The sequence below is a fragment of the Genypterus blacodes genome, unplaced genomic scaffold (genome assembly GCF_046128005.1).
Source record: "Genypterus blacodes isolate CSIRO-AG114 ecotype Tasmania unplaced genomic scaffold, CSIRO-AGI_Gbla_v1 ptg000147l_1, whole genome shotgun sequence".
In the NCBI taxonomy this organism is placed as follows: Eukaryota; Metazoa; Chordata; class Actinopteri; order Ophidiiformes; family Ophidiidae; genus Genypterus; species Genypterus blacodes.
Window position 1 is genome coordinate 1,229,383 of NW_027466949.1, and position 18,911 is coordinate 1,248,293.

General features: G+C 45.3%; 2 protein-coding genes across 6 annotated transcripts; one reads left to right on the forward strand and one right to left on the reverse strand.

The window, feature by feature from the left end:
- The first annotated feature begins 172 nt into the window (after positions 1-172).
- Positions 173-12,483, forward strand: LOC143012402 (sorting nexin-14-like). Of its 5 annotated transcripts, XM_076165504.1 has the most exons (30): positions 173-435; positions 608-785; positions 872-992; positions 1,449-1,522; positions 1,876-1,954; positions 2,057-2,100; positions 2,187-2,274; positions 2,361-2,445; positions 2,580-2,736; positions 2,892-2,967; positions 3,198-3,242; positions 3,351-3,431; positions 3,549-3,663; positions 3,756-3,911; positions 4,015-4,139; positions 4,873-4,931; positions 5,166-5,192; positions 6,550-6,682; positions 7,826-8,012; positions 8,148-8,231; positions 8,470-8,570; positions 9,306-9,417; positions 9,589-9,629; positions 9,921-10,040; positions 10,436-10,562; positions 10,801-10,965; positions 11,076-11,171; positions 11,251-11,342; positions 11,490-11,546; positions 12,333-12,483. In XM_076165504.1, exons 2-30 carry the CDS (start codon positions 649-651, stop codon positions 12,372-12,374), a joined length of 2,826 nt encoding a protein of 941 aa, XP_076021619.1. In that variant the 5' UTR covers positions 173-435; positions 608-648; the 3' UTR covers positions 12,375-12,483. The 5 variants fall into 5 exon arrangements, with proteins under 5 accessions (XP_076021619.1, XP_076021617.1, XP_076021620.1 ...); XM_076165502.1 differs by having other exon boundaries at positions 173-785; XM_076165505.1 differs by having other exon boundaries at positions 173-785; positions 12,336-12,483.
- Positions 12,484-12,630: 147 nt separating this feature from the next.
- LOC143012404 (snake venom 5'-nucleotidase-like) lies at positions 12,631-18,576 on the reverse strand. Its single transcript, XM_076165508.1, has 9 exons — positions 18,111-18,576; positions 16,678-16,900; positions 16,278-16,466; positions 15,729-15,926; positions 15,493-15,647; positions 14,901-15,009; positions 14,650-14,799; positions 14,357-14,557; positions 12,631-14,249 (listed from the first exon to the last, which is right to left on the reverse strand). The coding sequence occupies exons 1-9, from the start codon at positions 18,468-18,470 to the stop codon at positions 14,092-14,094; spliced, it is 1,743 nt and encodes a 580-aa protein (XP_076021623.1). The 5' UTR covers positions 18,471-18,576; the 3' UTR covers positions 12,631-14,091.
- Positions 18,577-18,911: the final 335 nt, after the last annotated feature.

The window sequence follows — 18,911 nt, forward strand, 5'->3', positions numbered from 1 at the left end:
CCTATTTTAAGTATTGCAGCCCAAAATGTCCCTCTCTCTAATATGCCTTTAGACTATTGTGTGTGTGCATCAGATCTGTCTGTCCGCGTGTATAAACACGTGTATCTCTGCGCGTGTGTGTTGCATGCTGGTGTAGCGGAGGTGACATCATGCGTCTCCAGGCTGCAACCATTGCTCAACCCAAATGGGGAGAAATGACAGCCGACGACTGCGAGCATTAGCCAACAAAAACAAAACACGATTCATCCGCACGTACAAAGAAATTGCAGGATAATTCTCAGTAAAAACCGGTGCAGTTTTTTTGTACGATTATCGCCGATTTTTTCACGCTGAATCTGCAAATGTCCACCCTGCGAACGCATTTCTGTCAAATCATGATGGTGTCGCTGCCGGGCTACAGTGAAACATTCCCGTAACACCCACCACACACTGACAGTAAGTGTTTTTAGTCGTTAAACAAACCCCATCTTAACCTGCTTTGGGGGTACAAATCAACGACTAAACCGAGACAAGATGAGTATTTGCTCGCTTCACCCGCGTCGCAGCTACACGCCCTGATTTGATTTCTGGACGCTATTTCTTTCTCGTGCGTCTTTTATTTTGACAGTAACAAACCGAAGGCTGCATGTGCGCACACACTCGGTCGCCATGGGATGCATCAAGGCTTATCTGCAGAGATTAAGAGTCAGGATGAAGCTGGACCTGCTCAGGGAACTGGGCCGCCAGTATCCAGTGTTCTGCTTTCTGCTGCTGCTCCTGCTGCTCTCCACTGTGCTGTTAAATAGGTAAGAACAGGGCTTATTCGTGATCTATAAGGGCTGTGACACTTCTACGTTAGTCAACAGCAGCACATCTCTTTTGTTTTTGACAGATACATCCACATCATAATGGTGTTTTGGTCGTTTCTGGCTGGAGTGGTCACATTCTACTGCTCTTTGGGGCCCGAGTCCCTCCTGCCCAATGTTTTGCTCTCCATCAAACCAAAAACAAAGGTACAGTAAAGGCGTAGAGCAAGAATGGGAGACAAAATGACTTCGTTAATTCTTATATTTGGCTTGGAGTTTGAGTACCCCCTTAAGAAATGCACATAACAACGAATTGAATATGAAATGAGAGGGATTCCAGTCTTGCATCAATCAGAGGAATATATTGTATGTGCTTTACTTACAGAAGCTCATGCAAAAGTAAATAAAGTAACAAAAGGGGTACAATCATGGGATCATCATCTGTCTGTTGTACATTAAGCAATCATTTATAGGTTTGATCTGTGATGATAGAAGTATTCAAACATTTAAACTATACTGATATATTATTACAGCACCTGCCAGGTCCATGATTGAGAATTTTTGTAAATAATAACAAAAGTATACAGTCAGTGATATGGGAAAATGAGGCCCACAGTCCTTATTGTTGTTGTTAATCTACTTAAATGCTCTCTCCCTCTTTAGTTGTACCAACAGGAGCTGTTCCCTCTGGGCCATAGCTGTGCTGTGTGTGGAAAAATCAAATGCAAAAGGCACAGGTGAGTCACATCCTGAGGGTTACTTTGTGTTACGACGAGAAGGTAAACAGACACAGGGGGGGCCCTCACACACCTCAATATTACATTACTCTATGCTGCAATACTACTGCTGCTGAATACTGCACCAATAATGTACCAATACTGTAAAGTGATTATAATGGCTGTAAGGAACAAAGATAATTATCTGCACAAATGGTTTAACATCTGTGCACACAATTGTACCTCTCTATCATCACATTTGGTTTATTAATTTGCGTTCGGTATACATTTGTGTTGTTGGGAGATGTTACACTATCCTCTAGTGGTCAGATTTTTGTATTGCACCACTTTGAGGTTGTTGAATTCATTTACAGACCAACTTTGTTACTGGAAAACTATCAGCCGTGGCTTGACCTGAAAGTTCCCTCCAAAGTGGACGCTTCGCTCTCAGAGGTAACACATGAACAAATGGAAAATACTTGGAAAATATAAATGTCTCTCTGTTATAAACATCAATGATCAAATCAACTCATATGCTGACCTTCTTGTTTCAAGATGCTGGAACTTGTTCTGGAAAACTTTGTGTATCCTTGGTACAGGTGAGCCAAGCTTCTGTACTCTAAACTATCCGTGTTTTAAACTTTGTTGATGTGTCACAGAAGCAACTACTGTGTTTGTTTTGCAGAGATGTCACAGACGACGAGGCCTTTGTTGACGAGCTGAGAGTGACTTTACGTTTCTTCGCAGCTGTGTTGGTCCGTCGAACCCAAAAGGTGACAAATGAGTCTGCATGGAGTCTTTCCATCTGATCGACCTTCAATGTAAAATGATTTTTGTTCCTTCCTTCTTCTCTCCTCAGGTGAATGTGGCGTCCCTCATCACACAAAAGCTTCTCAAAGTTTCTATGAAGCACATTGAAATCATTAGTAAAGCAAGACAGAAGGGTATGGCTTATCTGCACCACACACACACACACACACACACACACACACACACACACACACACACACAGGCGCCTTCCTCCCGCATTGTAAACAACAAACAGCTGATTCCTTTTATATTCTGTCCTCTTGTGCAGTGAAGGACGCAGAGAGTCTTCAGCAGGCGGCTCTGGATGAATACGGACCTGATCTCCACGTAGCCCTTCGCGGCCGCAGAGAGGAGCTTCTCTACCTCAGGAACCTGACGGAGATGCTCTTCCCCTACATACTGCCACCCAAGGCCATGGACTGCAGGTAACTCAGTGTTCTGATATTAAAGACCCATGCAGCACCCACATCTGTTCTCTTAAGGGCAGGAAGAAAACGGCACTGTACAAATAAAGAAAAGGGTCTTTCTTGGTTCTTTCCTTTTCTTATTTCCTGCTGCTTTATCTCTTCACTCCTCTCAGATCTCTTACTCTCCTAATAAGAGAAGTCTTGGCGGGTTCTGTCTTCCTTCCTTCCATGGACTACTTGGCTGATCCTGTGAGTGTAGAATCCTTCAGGGCTCATGTCTGAATTCAGAACGTGACGCACAGAAACCCAAATACTGATCCAGTCAGTCAAGCCTGAGACTTTTCTTGTCATCTGTATTCAGTGAGCCAGTGAATTCATAATGTAATTTAGTGTGAGAGCACAAGGGAGCAACTGAACAATAGAACAGATGCTTTACAATTTATTATATCAACATCTAGGCTTTTGTCTTTTAATTTCAGGACACGGTGAATCATTTAATTTTGATAATAATCGACAACTCCCCTGTAAGTAACTACTCCATGTGTCACTGAGCACCATCGGCACTGTTTACTTTGTGTTTAAGTGTTTTGAATGTTGAATGTTGTGTTTTCTATCCATTTTTGTTCCTCCAGCCTGAAAAAGCCACCGAACCTTCTTCAGCTTTGGTCCCTTTCCTGGAGAAATACTCTGATCTTCGCAGCACAACATCCTCAGTAAGTACTTCCCCCCAAACAGGATATTACACATTCATAATTTCAGCTTTTACCTTCTGTATTTCTTCTTTTCTTCTATTTTCTGCTTTGCTAAACTCTCCACCAACGTCTCCCCAGGTGCTGAAGCTGGAGCTGAAAGAAATCAGGGAGCAGCAGGACCTGCTTTTCCGTTTCATGAACTTCCTGAAGCAAGAGGGCGCCGTCCACGTGCTCCAGTTCTGCCTCGCAGTTGGTAGGTGGTCCAAAGACACTCACGCAGTTTCATGCAGTTAATGCAAGAATACCGCACGTGCTTGTTCCATCTGCCTTGTTTTCACTCCTCAGAGGAATTCAACGACAGGATACTGTGCCCGGAGCTTTCAGATTCGGAGAAACAGATGCTTCACGAGGAGGTGAAGAAGATCTACGAGACCTACTGCCTGGACGAGAGCGTGGACAAGATCCGCTTCGACCCCTTCATAGTGGAAGAAATACGCAACAGTACGTGAGAGGGATCAGAATTTACACTTCACCGTGTGTCAGGAGAGAGTGAGAGAGTTTGCAGAGGCGGATTTGAACACGTTGGTCTTTATTTGCTTCCTAGTTGCTGAGGGCCCCTATGCCGAGGTGGTGAAGCTGCAGACCATGAGGTGTTTGTTTGAAGCCTACGAGCACGTCCTGTCCCTCCTGGAGAACGTTTTCACTCCCATGTTCTGCCACAGCGATGAGGTCAGCATCTGCACCCAAACAAACCCACTCCGTCTCATTTTATTCATCACCTGTCGCCACCCGTCTGCCATGAATGAAACAATCCTTTGACCATTTTAGCTTTGAAGACCGACGCTTAATATCCTCCATCATTTATGACGGCTTTGCCTGGTTAAAGAAATATGCTAATAAATCCATAATGCTCTTTGTTATGATCCTTTATTAGATTTTTTGTGTCTTTTTATATCTCATACTGCCGCACTGAGAGCTGAATTCAAATTTCAGCCGACTCTCGCCCGCTCGTCTCCTCCGAACTCTCCGCCGCCAATAGCGTGTCGTCACCTCCAGCACGCACACACACACACACACACACGCAAACGCAACTGACCAACGGGCTCACGCTGGCATGGAGCCAAGCCGCCAAGTTGGATTTCACCCCTGGCAGACTCTCTCTTATTGAAGGCGGCCAGTGAGCAGCTCCATTGTCCACTGGCCCCTATGAATAGTGTGTTTGGGAGATAATAAAGAGAGATGATTGGTTCTAAACAGCTCTGACCAAGTGCAATGGTGCTTCTCATCATCGGTTATTAATCATTAATAATCGCCTATCGTCTCCCTTTCATACCCTAAATTGAATTGAGTTATTTTGATTATTATCAAACCATGAAAATGTCAAAAGACTGAAGTGCATTTCTTTACATATTGCTCCATCATGCTGCATCTCCTCATCCTCTCTTTCCTTTCCCGTCTCTAGTACTTCCGTCAGCTGCTGAGAGGAGCCGAGTCCCCTGCCAGGAACTCCAGAATGAGCAGGTAGGCGCCTGTCTGGCCTCCCTCTCCGTGTGTCGGTGTGTGTGTATAGCTGTGCAAAGTGATACAGTGTTTATAAGTCATATCAACTCTCACAGTCAGTAGAGTAGCGATCAATTCAGTTTCCAACCTTGGAAATAAGTTAAAAGTGAGCAGATGTGAGGTTTGTGTCAGGGGCTGTGGTGTGTATGTGGCCACGGGCGCCCGGCCACTAACTCCCTGTGCATATTGTTCCAGAAATAGCCTCAGTATGGATGACATCCGGTGAGTATAAGTCATCGGTGCTGATCAGTGCCTGGCTGGGTAGATCTGCTGCTGCACGCAAGACACAAATGTCATTTTATTCATACTGAATTCATGCTTGACTGGTCTACAGAGGAAGATGTACTGCGTTTCCCCCCCGAGCTTGCTGCATTCGGGGGGTTTGGAGCTTGTCTTTTATAAAATGAAGTCAGTTTTGGTTCCAGGCTTTGCTTATTAGTCTCAGAATTAAGCTCAGATGCAAAATGAAACCATTAAATATGTTTAGATTGATCATCAGGATCAAAGAAGGATGGAACTTCTCATCCAAATGCTGCGCAAATGTAAAAGAAGATTGGCAGATTCTGGCACTGCATTCATAAACAAGTCCTCACTAACCTCCGTCCACTCTGCCCGTCTGTCCGTCCATTATTCCATCCTGGTATTTACTGCCATCGTGCTGCTTTTGTCAGTGACTTGTTTGTCCACTCTGATTCTGCAACCATCACTCCGCCTGCCCTGGTATGACCCACGGCCCTCTCGCTCCTTTTGCCTGGTTTGTGGGGGACGTGATTCCCTCTCCCACCACCCCTCCCCCTCCTCCTTCCTCCCCCCCATTCTGCCTGTAGCTCCTGGGACTGGAGCCCCGAGTCCCCGTCCTCACTGTTCTCCGCCTCTGGCAGCTCTTCACCTGCATCCTTTAGCTCCCTCCATGCCCAGTCCACGTTCACAACTTTCCCATACGGCTCACTAACCCACCGCCACTCATCGCCCAAGTAAGTCTGGGTCCATCCGTGTGTTTTCAGGTTTGATGTCATGTCGCCCACTCTCTCTCTCTCTCTCTCCCCCCACACCAGTCCCTGTCCGCTGCCTTGCATGGTGGGACCGATGCATGGGATGCTCATTGTTCCCCTCTAATGTCCATCATCCACCTCTGTCCTACTGCATAGACATGAACCTACAGTGCAGTGACTTTACAGTGTTCAGTTGCTGAGTGCCGTTGTGTTTCTTGTGTAACAGGTAGTCACAGAGCAGCTTTTCTGATTGACTGCCTACAGATCCAACTATATTTTCATTGCAAATTGTGATACCCAAGTAAAATTAGACTGTTTCAAGCCTTTTTGCTGAATCTTTAAGTGACATTTAGGCTTTGACTTTGGCTACCTTCCCTTTGTGTCCTCCATATGTCCACGACACCTGGCTGCAGATCCCTGCTCCTTCCTCCCTCTCCCTCTTTCCTCTCCTCTCCCTCTATACGCTTCACCTCCTGAGCTTCTCTCAAGCCGCATGTGCTCTGCCCTGAAGCCCCCCCACCGCTCGTCTCATCCCGTCAGCCGCCAGTCGTCTTAACAGCTTCTCTCTCCCCCTCCGCGGTCTGCAGGAATACCTCAAAAAGGGGCGAATCCTTTGGGATCAGTCGCATTGGCAGTAAGATCAAAGGCGTGTTCAAGAGCACCACCATGGAGGGAGCCATGCTGCCGTCCTACGGGCTGGTGGAGGGAGAGGACGACATGGTGAGACCGATCGAAACACAATCTGAAGCACTCACAGCTTTCCTGAATAGATACAATTCTCTGCTATACTATTTTATACCACATGGGGGCATTGCTGAGTAAGGAAATGAAGGTCTGTCTAGTCCAGAGAGCATCTGTCTCCCTGGAGTTCAGTGTAGTGAGCTGCAGAATCTTGCATTTTGATCATATTGCAGGTTTATTCTTGGATCAATGATCTGTGATCTCAGGGAGGCAGTAGCTCAGTGGGTAGAGCTTCCGCTTGGGAACCAGAGGGTCGCCGGTTCGATATCCTGCCGAGGTGCCCCTGAGCAAGGCACCGAACCCTCAATTGCTCCCCCCTCTGCGAAGGGTGGTAATGTAATGTAATGTAAGTCGCTTTGGATAAAAGCGTCTGCCAAATGATCGTACTGTAATGTGATGTAATCTCAGACAGCGACTTTGTTGAGTGAACGTCCCCGAAATCAAGTTGGATAAAACGTTCCTTTACATACTTTCCCAACTCTTCCATGCGCTGTAATTCAACCTCAATTCAATACAGTTCCATTTTGTTGTCACGTCATTATTACACACATCTCATATGGGTGAAATATGAGTGTGAGTGCAGTGTAACCACACTGACGTGTCCTCCGTGTGGTTTGGGGTCATGACTGGAATATAAACATACACTTCTGTTGGTTTCAGCACACACACATCCGAGCAGATTCAGAGGGATTGGGAGTGACAGGTCCACACAAAGTATATGGGTCAGCGGGGTTTGCGTGTGTGAGGGTGCAAGAATTTTCTATGCAAACACACGGCACACACACATATGAGAGAGAGAGCGGCTGGAGCAGAGCTGTATATGCTCTATGTGTTATTCTTACAGGGCCAACATGGGTGTGTGTCGCTTCCTCCTGTGTAGGAAATGCTCAATTATTCAACTATGTAAAGATTATAGGATATAAATAGAAGTGTACGGACATCTTGTCAGGTCGTCTGCATTGTTGCCGTTAGATACCTACATATCAGCAAGTGTTGTGTTTATATGTTGCTTTACAAGACATTTCGTACATTTCCCTTATTTCTCCCTGATTCTTAAAGGATCTTAACTAAAGACTGAGTTGCTCACTTGAACTGAACCCCTCCCGTTTCCTTCCATTCAAGGTGGAAGAGGCCATGATGGTGCTGGAGGACGACTCCCCCATGGAGGCGGCCTCCACCCCCAGCACCCCACGCAACCTCTCCGCCTGGAACATCACCATCCCCTACATTGATTTCTACGACGATGACGTGAAGCGGGAGAGGATTCCTGTGTTCTGTATCGACGTGGAGCGCAATGACCGGAAAGCAGGTGAGGCTTGAGTGGACGCGGTCGCTCGATTACGCTCACTTGGGTCGTGTCGACGGGGTTGCTGGTGCCCTTTACTAAAGAACATAAGGATTTGACCTACAGTATGTCCTGTTTGACACTTGTGCTTGTCTGCAGTGGGACACGAGACTGAACACTGGTCCGTCTACAGAAGATACCTGGAGTTCTATGTTCTAGAATCAAAGCTCACAGAGTTTCATGGTAAGTTGTCTCATTTTGCTTTAGATGAGTCACAACATAAGAATTTCCCCGTTGTCATACTGTGGTTTCACTTTTTCCACATACTGTGTGTCACTGGGTAATTAAGAATGATTAAGTCGTGTAATGGGGCTGGAAACCACACGGCTGTGCTTTTCCAGGCAAAGGAGGCTTGTTCTTAATTTCTGTGCTATATACCGTAAATAAAGTGTCCTGGCCTTCTGTAAAACACCTTCTGCAGGCTCCTTCCCAGACGCACAGCTGCCCTCCAAGAGAATCATCGGTCCCAAGAATTACGAGTTCCTCACATCCAAGCGGGAGGAATTCCAGGAGTACCTGCAGGTATAAATCATTTGGGTAGAGGCTCCACAGGCCATGCGTCTTAGTGTTTGGTACGCTGTGTATCGATTGATGGCTCTGGAGAGGAGCCACAAATTCAGATGCGGGGGAAGATTTGCATTTACAGTTGCGACTGTGATCGCAAAAGTGAAAGCAGTGACCCTCATCTGTCCAGTAGATGAATCAGATAATCTTATTACGGCCATCCGATCTGTAATTATAGACTCTGCAGTTAAGATGAAGTATTTCAGCGAATGTCCACACTTCTCTTTGCTGATCAGGAGTTTTTCACTTCTCTTAAACTGTCGGAAAGTATTCAAAACTAATCCTCCAATGTGTTGATGAGGTTGCAAAAGCATTATGTTTTGTGCTGTATAGCTTTTAAATAAGCTCAGAGAAATGCCTCGACGCTGTTTGTCACATTTTACAGCATTCCAATTGGATTTTGCATTATTAATCATTACATTACATTACATTACATTACGAGCATTTGGCAGACGCTTTTATCCAAAGCGACTTACATTACATTACAGTTACCACCCTTCGCAGAGGGGGAGCAGTTGAGGGTTCGGTGCCTTGCCCAGGGGCACCTCGGCAGGGACTCGAACCGGCGACCCTCCAGTTCACAAGCGGAAGCTCTACCCACTGAGCTACTGCCTCCCTAATCACACACTAGTAGACTGACACATTTAGTTTGTGTGGTGTTATGTTGCATTGAAAACATCTGTGACTTTGCAGAAGCTCCTGCAGCACCCGGAACTGAGCAACAGCCAGCTGCTGGCTGACTTCCTGTCTCCTTACAGCATGGAGTCTCAGTTCCTGGACAAAATGTTACCTGACGTCAACCTGGGTACAGTATAGACCAAAGTCGGGCTTGTGTAGAGTTCGTTCTGACAAACACATGATGAAACAGTTTGGATCCTGACCATGTATTGCAGTGATTTGTATCTCTGACAAAGACAAAAACGCAAAAATATGACAGAACCATAAATCATGGTGATAACTTATTTATGTTCTACAGGGAAAATCATTAAGTCAGTTCCCAGCAAGCTGATAAAGGAGGTAAGTGATGGTGTGTGGGGGTGTGTGGGGTTGTGTGTGGGTGCGTGCGGTCCAGGCCTCTGCAGAATGGTTCTCTGTCGCTCTATCTAAACTGCCAATGATACAATCACGTGGCTGCAGATTTAAACAGTCCTGCGTCTGTGTGTGTGTCTGTGTGTGTGTATTTGAGGTCTTAATGGCACCATTTAACATTTTATGTGACAGATGCACCACTTTGTAAGATAAAATCGCTCTGTCACTGAAAGCTAAACAGACGGTCTGCTCTCCTCCTGTTTGTTTTGTTCCCGTTAGAAAGGGCAGCATCTGGAACCTTTCATCCAGTCCTTCTTCAACTCCTGCGAGTCTCCCAAACCCAAACCCAGCCGACCCGAGCTGACCATCCTGAGCCCCACGTCGGAAAACGACAAAAAGGTTTGGGACCCCAACATGCAAGAGAGGAAGATCATACTCTTTTATATGTGTGACATTATATAGATGCACTCGATCGCCATGTTTCTTAAAAGGAAAGAAATGTTAAATGTTAATGTGTTCTGACCTGGTGGTGTTCCTATCTGATGACTTTCCTTCCCTCCGTTTTGGCTGAAAGGTTAACTCGACATTTTCGTAGTGCAACCTGTGTATGATTGCTTCCAAAAGCAGCGGACGCAGATCGTTAACCTCTCGTAATGTCGCGGTGCAGAATGGGACGGCCTATTTTGGCTGAAGGAAATGTCGCAAATACCTGAGCTGGATGCCTTCGGTCACCCAGAATAGAAGAGGTTGTGTTGGTGTCTCCGCTCATGTGTGCACGCCTGCCTCCTGTCCAGCTCTTCAACGACCTGTACAAGAACAACGCCAACCGCTCGGAGATGTCCGAGAAGAGACCTCACAACCAAAACTACTTCATGGAAATGATCACGGTGGAAGGGGTGTACGACTACTTGATGTACGTGGGTGAGTGACAACTTAAAATAGTGATCTCCTCAACGCAACTCTCCCGCTTGGCCTTAAAACACTTAATCCCAGGATGGACACACCCAGAGAGTGATACCAGATGATGATCAGTATTTGGCCAAGTATCGGCAGCTGTGACTCTAAACCCTGAGAACACAAATGCAACTTCCTCTCTTTCTCTCTCTCTTCTTCCTCTTCTTCTTCTTTTTCTTCTTCCTCTTCTTCTTCCTTCGGCCAGGCCGGGTTGTCTTCCACATCCCAGACTGGCTGCACCACCTTCTGATGGGCGGCAGGATCCTGTTTAAGAACACACTGGAGGCCTACACTGATTACTACCTGCAGTGCAAACTCAACCAGGTGGTAGAGGAGCACCGGCTCGTCTCGCTCATCACCCTGCTCAGAGGTAGTAGTTAGTCCAGAAGCTGTTTAACTTTTGAAAACGCAGATATGATGATTGTAAGGTGATGTTACTGTGTGTTTGTGTGTGTATGTGTGTGTTTGCCCCTGCTATAGACACGGTCTTCTGTGAGAGCAGCCTGCCACGCTCTACCCAAGACAAACAGAGACGAGCAAAGAAGACGTTTGAGGAGATGACACGCTACATTCCAGGTAATCAGTGTGTTAACGTGTTCACACAGTGTTAAACAGATAATGGTGCAACGTTACATGACAAGCCGTGTGTCATTAGACGTCTTAGGCAAATGTATCGGAGAGGAGGCCAGATACGAAGGAGTGAGTCTACTCTTTGATGGATTGCAACAGCCAGTTCTCAACAAACAGGTACGAAGGCACACACACACACACACACAAACGGTTTTTCAGGGAATTTCATCTTTTTGAGGCTTTTAACTCCATTTGTACAACGGAAAACTGTGACATCAAACTTCCCACGATGCTTTTTATCTCCCTGATTTCGCCTTTCCTCAGCTGACGTACGTGCTGTTGGATATTGCCATTCAAGAACTTTTCCCCGAGCTCAACAAGGTAAAGAGAACAAATTTAAACACATTCATAAATTCATAAGGTGGACAGCCTCATGTACACTGCTTTGAATCTGTGAATGGTTTCATCTGTCCAACTTAACGTAATGTAATGTATCATCATAGCGTTTCATTTCATAATTACATCATGTTTTCAAAGCAGCTTATACAGTATTACATCATGCATAGAATGTTGGATTGAATGACATCATTTAATTGTCAGACATTTAAAATCACTTAAATTGATTGTTTTGAACTATTTAAATTAGAGAAACATGGATAGAAAAACATCTTAGATCGCCCTTTTCCACCATAATGAACACAAAAAACAACTATAATTGTTGCTACTAGCTTCTGTTGAGACAAACAGTCCCTGTTCAGACTTACCCAGTGAACTAAATTGAGCTTTTCCTCACAAAGTTACAACGAGTCCATGCAGCAATGGTCCTTCCTGCATCACCTCAACCCAGCACAGGTTTAGCCACAGTCCCCATAATCCAGGCACCCCTGTGGCTATAGGCCCGGCCTCAGATAGAAACATGTATCCAGCAGCAAGTTATTGTTTGTAGCTCGCAGTGATCTGTTGCTAAGCTGTCAGAGCCAAGAGTCTTAGTTGCGTCACACACACACACATGCGTACATTATCATGTTTCCACAGGTGCATTCCAGGCGTGTTTGAGTCTTACAGGCAAAGGTTAGACGCATGTATTCTCTTGCCCACACGTTGTTTTAAAACTGTTTTGATGAGTCATTCATTCAGATTTAAAATGTTTAATATTTCTTTTCTCAGCAGGTACAGAAGGAAACAACCGTGATGGCCCCATGGATGTAAAAGTCAACAAACGGCACTGATGGAAACCAACACCATGACACTTTGACACATTTTGAAATAATAACATGTGCCTTGTAAAATAGTTGTAAAATAAATAATATCAGTTTGACAGTGACTCAAAGTTTTTTTTTTGTGATTTCTCTTATAAAACTATACGCGTCATTAGCTGCAGCATGAAACAACAACCGGTGTTTATTTCATCCAAATCACTCAATAGATTAATAGACTTTGAGCATTACATCACCTAGAATACTCAAAGAATAATTGTAGCAAAAGAGCAAAGCCAAAATGCAAAGTTTCATTTGTGACTTTTTCAGTACAAACAAGTGCCTCCAAAGTGCGTTGACCTTTCTTTCACACTATAACACTCAGCTATATTCGAGACTGGAACACAAAAAGCAGTGTTTGCATCAGCATCAGCATCAGTCTGCCATGTTTTGGGGGTTTTAAGCTTCTTTTTTCCTCCCTTGTGTGTTATTGTTCAGTGGGAGTTTTTCCTTGTTTCCGTACAAAGCTTTGGGCTTGGCTCCGTGTGTCCTTGAGGGCCAATATAGTCCTTGAGAGACCCTGTATGCGGTGCAGCTAAACTCGACTGAGTCCAACCTCCAGTTTAAGGTCAGCCTGTTCTCACAGAGCCACAGATTATATTTCGCTTGAAATAAAGCTGAAATGTCATTTTAGCTGGATTCAGACAGGGGAGGGACAATTAAGATAAAGTAATATTTGCACATAGGCACAAAGTCAAACAGTGATTCATCAGCAGCCGCAGAGAGCTGTTCCCTGTCTGAATAAGTGACGGTGACACGAGAGCCCAAGCTTAAACACACGGTGAGACAGCCAGAATGTAAATGAGGGACCCTGACAGTCTGAAGGGGAGGACGATTTACAAGATGGGAAATTGGCAGAAAATGAGAATGAAAATGAAGCATTAAATCGTTAGAGTTGGAATTCTTACGCAACAGGTCAAAGAATAGCAATTGCAGATGGAGTTGTGTTTGAGGCAGTAGCTCAGTGGGTAGAGCTTCCGCTTGGGAACTGGAGGGTCGCCGGTTCGAGTCCCTGCCAAGGTGCCCCTGAGCAAGTCACCAAACCCTCAATTGCTCCCCCCTCTGCGTAGGGTGGTAATGTAATGTAAGTCGCTTTGGATAAAAGCGGCTGCCAAATGCTCGTAATGTTTGACAGATCCTCAGCTACTTTCCACCCACTGCAGCTCACTCAGCACAGCAGCAGTCAGTAGAGTCAAGGGAGCTTATTCAGACTTATTTGTACTGTATAGTGAAGCTTGGTCTATACTGTCCTGGATATCAGACATTCCACATATGTTACTTCGCTTCCTCTACATTCGCAGCCTTGTCATTGGTGTCTTACAATCTTACAATAAAAAATACAAAATTATGCAGATATAAGGCAGCGCTGGATGGCGGCGAGACATTTGCTGCCATCAACACGACACAAACACACTTAAACATGTAGAAGTGTAGTAATATAAACAACACACATGCACCTTTAAGCTGATAATATTGGTTAAATCAAACACATTCAGTTTTAACAGTCTTCATACTTTGTTTTGATTTGGATTTGAGCGACCCAAGTTAATGCTTCTGAGGCTGAAGTGTCCATCTAGCTGTCTCATTGTCACCCTTAATGTCCCAAAGGTGACCAGCTGTCAAACGTGTCCTTCACTTGATGTCAGTTTCCCCAGAGAGAACGAAGGCTATCACAGCGTGAAGGACAGACTCAGGCCGAGCAGCAACACGATGAGGCTGCAAGCCGCCGAAACGGCCGAGTTCCTGAATTTGATTCGTCCCTCCACGGCAGGATACACACGCTTCATGTCAGAGATGTATTTGGAAAAGACAGTAATGTCCATATCACCTGCAAGAGACGGGAAACAGCTTGGTTGATTGGGCTAAACGACTTGAGTTTCCCTGTGAAGGTGCAATGAATTTCTAAGAATGACCTTGTCTGCCTCTGCTGCCCACCTGTGTTATGCTTTAGCTTCTCATCCCTGATCACAGTGAAGCCATCTCCTCCTGACACGATGTACGAAGGCATGACTACGGTATACGTCTTCTCCAGGTCCAGCGGCTCGTACTTGGGCATGCGGCACTCGGTGCAGAGCAAAGAGATGGATGCCACGCGCTGACCCACGGGCCTGGAGAGGTCATACTCCACATGGATGCCTGGAGGAACGGAGAGAAGAAAACAACAGGAGGAGTTAGTGTCGATCGCTCGTACGTTAGAAACACAAACGTGTCACGAATCGCGCAGAGACCTGAGACTTGAAGGAATTGTCCCGATTTGCTTCCGTATCTGCGAACCGAATGTTCAAAAGCCTTTTTCACCGTCGATCCCTTGAGCTGAACCAAATCAAAAGTGGCCCCAAAGGGCAGGACAGTGAGGATCTCCTCCATGGTGATGGCACCTGAGAGTAACAGTAAATACAGCACATGAGATATAAACTATGACTGCAGCCAGACCGCTTTAAATAATCAAGCACTTAGAAGAACAAACACTTTAAAGTACCGTCGTCTGTGCGCTCATCTATTGCCGTGCGTATGGCTCCACTGTTCAGCATGCAGATCCCCACGTGACTCCACTGCTGCTCGCTGGAATACCTCACATTGTGGTGAACCTGACAATGGAAGGAGAACAGGGATAAAGACAACAGAAGCTCCAATGGGTTGATCTTCTCTAGTCGGGATAAGTTATGCTCTTCTTTGTCACTGCAGATAATTGAAGATGGGACGAAAGGATCTTTAGCCCAACATCATCCCAACCCCCATTGCTTTTAGAATTCCACACATTCACACACTGTTGAGTGCTAAACATGCACAGACAGGATCTAAACAAACAGCAGTGTGAGGTCCTCTGTTGAAGGCCCTATGCAGGGGAAACACAAAGTCTGTGGAGCAATGGAAGTGAGAACATTGCAGTAAAGACACATGATCTAAATAAATAAATATCGAAATACATTCAAATATAATAAAAAGGTATATCTGTTCCATGAGACATGAGAGATCTGCTTCTGATTGCCTCTAAGTAACTCATAAATCTGAATATAATGAATGAATGTGTGAATAAATCTGAAATAGGCCACTTTGTTGTTGTTTGTTACCATGGCATCGCAGATTAGGTTTCCGAGGTTGCACTCCCGAAAGCGACATTCCTCAAACGTCCCGTTGAGGTAGACTAAGGTCTGTCCCACGTACTGCGCAGAGTACTGAGCCAAGTCCTTCTTCCACACCTGTATGTCAGCGAGGATGGCCGGGTCTGCGAGGGTGAGAAAAACAAATCTGTCAATGTAGTCGACTTCTGTACTTAATCTGTGTGTATCGCTGAACTACAGTTCACCTTGAGGGATGCTGCTGTCCATTAGGATGGGGTTTCCCACAGCACTTATCACATTCCCACCCTGATCAAAGGTCACCTTCAGGTATCCCAGGTATTTCCCAAAGGCAAAGGCCTGGACCACCGGAACGTTTCTCCCATCATTGGATTTCACCATGTAGGGGTACGGACCTGCTGGCACCTCAGTGGACGGAGGGTCTCCTGATGTTATTGAAGGGCCCAACACAACCACAACATCAGTTACATGAAATCTACTCACATGTGGATGTACATTTATCTCACATACGGCAGGCGTTGAGGTATGTCCGAGTAAATGATTGAAATACCACAAAGACGTGAGTGTAACAGTGTTTTGCATGAACAATAAAGCCATTCATGGAATTAAAAGGTCAGTCTGTTTCCCAGTGAGGGAAAAGATTGACTGTTTTGTGGGGAAGCTGCAGGATTAAGGTCAAACTGTTTTCCTGTAAAGCAGAAGCCATTTATATCCTAGGAGTTGGACCGTAACAATGCGGAATTCAGTCACAGCCGATGGTAATGAGATAGACAAACCAGTGTAGAGGAATGTGTTGGTGTGTCCTCCAATTACGACGTCAATCCCTCTCACTCTCTTGGCTATTTCCCGATCCACGTCAAAGCCAGAGTGTCCCAGGGCGATGATTTTGTTACAGCCCAGGGTTTCCAGTTTATCCACCTGAATCTGGAGCGCTTCCACTTCATCTTCAAAGTGCAAGTGTGGGCCTAAATAACAGGAAACGGGGGACGTGCTCCATTTGTCATTTGCTCCATTTGTCATGAAAACTCAGTCACATTACAAAATAAATAGAAGAGAAGAGAAGCGACTAAGCCAAACCGAGTGCAACTATATATCAGGACTGGCATCCAGGTCTTCATCAATCACACACACACACGCTGATACTAGAAGTAACAACAGGTGGTGTGCACGTTTTACCCGGCGCAGAGAGGAATGGAGTCTCGGCGGTAGTGTAGCCCACAACAGCCACCTGGTCAGATCCCACTTGGAGGATGGTGTACGGCTGGTAGTAGCGGCTGATTTGCGGGGCCAGTGTTTTGTCGGCTTTCATGTTTGCACTTAGCACGGTGCAGTTCAAATTCTGGAGGAAGGGCTTGATCAGACCTTCTACTCCATTGTCGAATTCATGGTTTCCAAAAGCCTGAGAACAGAAAATGAGCAATAACAACAGATTTGAGGTAATTAAGAAAGCCATTCTGAATGCAAGTGGAAGGATGAGGACAATAAAAGATCAATCAGTGAGTTTGAACCTTCACTCTGGAACAACTTGACGACCAAACCCTAGATTTAATCTGTGCTGGAGAGGCCTCTGGGGACAGTAAAGGTCTATAGGCGGTGTGATAAAATCAAACACCAGGCTGTGTAAGGCCTGTAAGACATTGAACTGCATTATAAATGAGACATGCTGTGTGATCAAACAAAGACTGTGATGCTGCAGAATCACACACTCCTCCCGTTTCAGTCTCTGGCCTGTCCGCAGAAATCGGTGCAATTTTCTAAATCTTAAAATTGCACCGGCTATTGTTAAATCCAGGCTCTTTACTTGTTGCTGCAAGTTCAAAACGACGCAGGCTTTGTGGTGCAGGTTACAAATGTAATGTTAGGGGTGGAGGAAACCAAATAATGGCTGTACTTATTCGGAGAGGCGTTCCTGTTCCGATGGCTGGGACCTCGGCTTCGTCAGAGGTGAGCTGTAAAACGTTACGAGACAGCAGCAGCAGCCAAACACGAGCTACTCAAACAAAAGCGGAGATCACATCCATTTAGCCTCAATTACAGATGAATCTGTGCATCAGGAGTCAGTAATTATGGATCTATTTTCACGTCCAGAGTATTTAAACTTTACTGATAAGAGAAAGTACTGAACCATTGTGTTTGAATGGTCACTTATGGTCCAACAGAGATACAAATTACATTAAAAGCAGGAAACACACGGTTTGTTTACAGGATTTCAGGACAGCAGGGGTCAAACTAAATTGATATAAGGTCAAGAGACGGTCCCAGCATCCACATCAAGTGCTCGCAACAATTAGAGGGTGTGGCTGAGTTGTGAGTTGAGCCACACAAAGTAAATTACAGGACAAAGACTGTAATTAAAAGCTCTGCTAGATAATGACCGAGTGGCAATGATCCTGCAAATTCTATCGATTTTAAGAGTGTCCATAGACCACAACAATGTAATAATACTGAACTAAAATAATCAAAAAATAAAATAGATAGTAAAAATATTGCAAAAATAATTGTAACGTGCAGTTTAGAATGACATATGGAAACTGAACGATTCAACTCTTGATGATCAAGTTACTGATTTAAGTAACAAACAAATACTTAAAACTATTAATAATACTTACCATCGCGTCATAACCCAGTTTGTTCATGAAATACGCTGCTTCTGCTCCTTTGTAGTAATTAAACCACACGGTCCCCTGAAACTGGTCCCCAGCATCCAGCAGCAGGACGTTGCGCTCCTCTGCCCGGATCTGGGCCACTTTGGTGAACCTTCTGGCGACCCCGGCGAAGCAGGGGCCACTCTGCGGACATTTACCCGAGTCCACGCTGGTCTGCTCGATCCGCCCGTGGTTGTCATTGGTGTGAAGCAGCGTCAACTCCAGAGCGAACGAGTCGTCGAAGCGGCTCAGAAGAAGAAGCAACAGCGGGACGAGGAGGTAGGATGATGAGGAGGAGGAGGTCGGGAGAGTCCAGGCGCCCATTGTGTCCAGTGCGTAAAGGCGCACAAGTAACCGAGCAGCGTAGGAGGTATTAGCCGGGAAGGGGGTGTGCTCAGGCGGGGGAAGGAGGATGAGTGACTGCGGGAAGACCCCGAGGTCACCATATGTTTCTAAACCTATAATGAAGAAGATCATACGTTTAAATCACCATGGAGTTGACGTGACAAGGTTTATAAAGTCACAGCTGACGGGTCTGACACGTTACATTAGTTTGCACGTTTGGTAACTTTGTATGTCATGCTTGTTGCTTTTGATTATTTATTTAAAAAAAACAACAATATAAAAAGAATTGTAAAAAGTTGCAAGCTAAACTACACGAGGGACCTGGAGGCGACAAACTGGTGTTTATACTGTATTTTACTATTTTATATACAGTAAATTATGGAAACCAGTCGGTCAAAAAACAAACAAACACACACACAC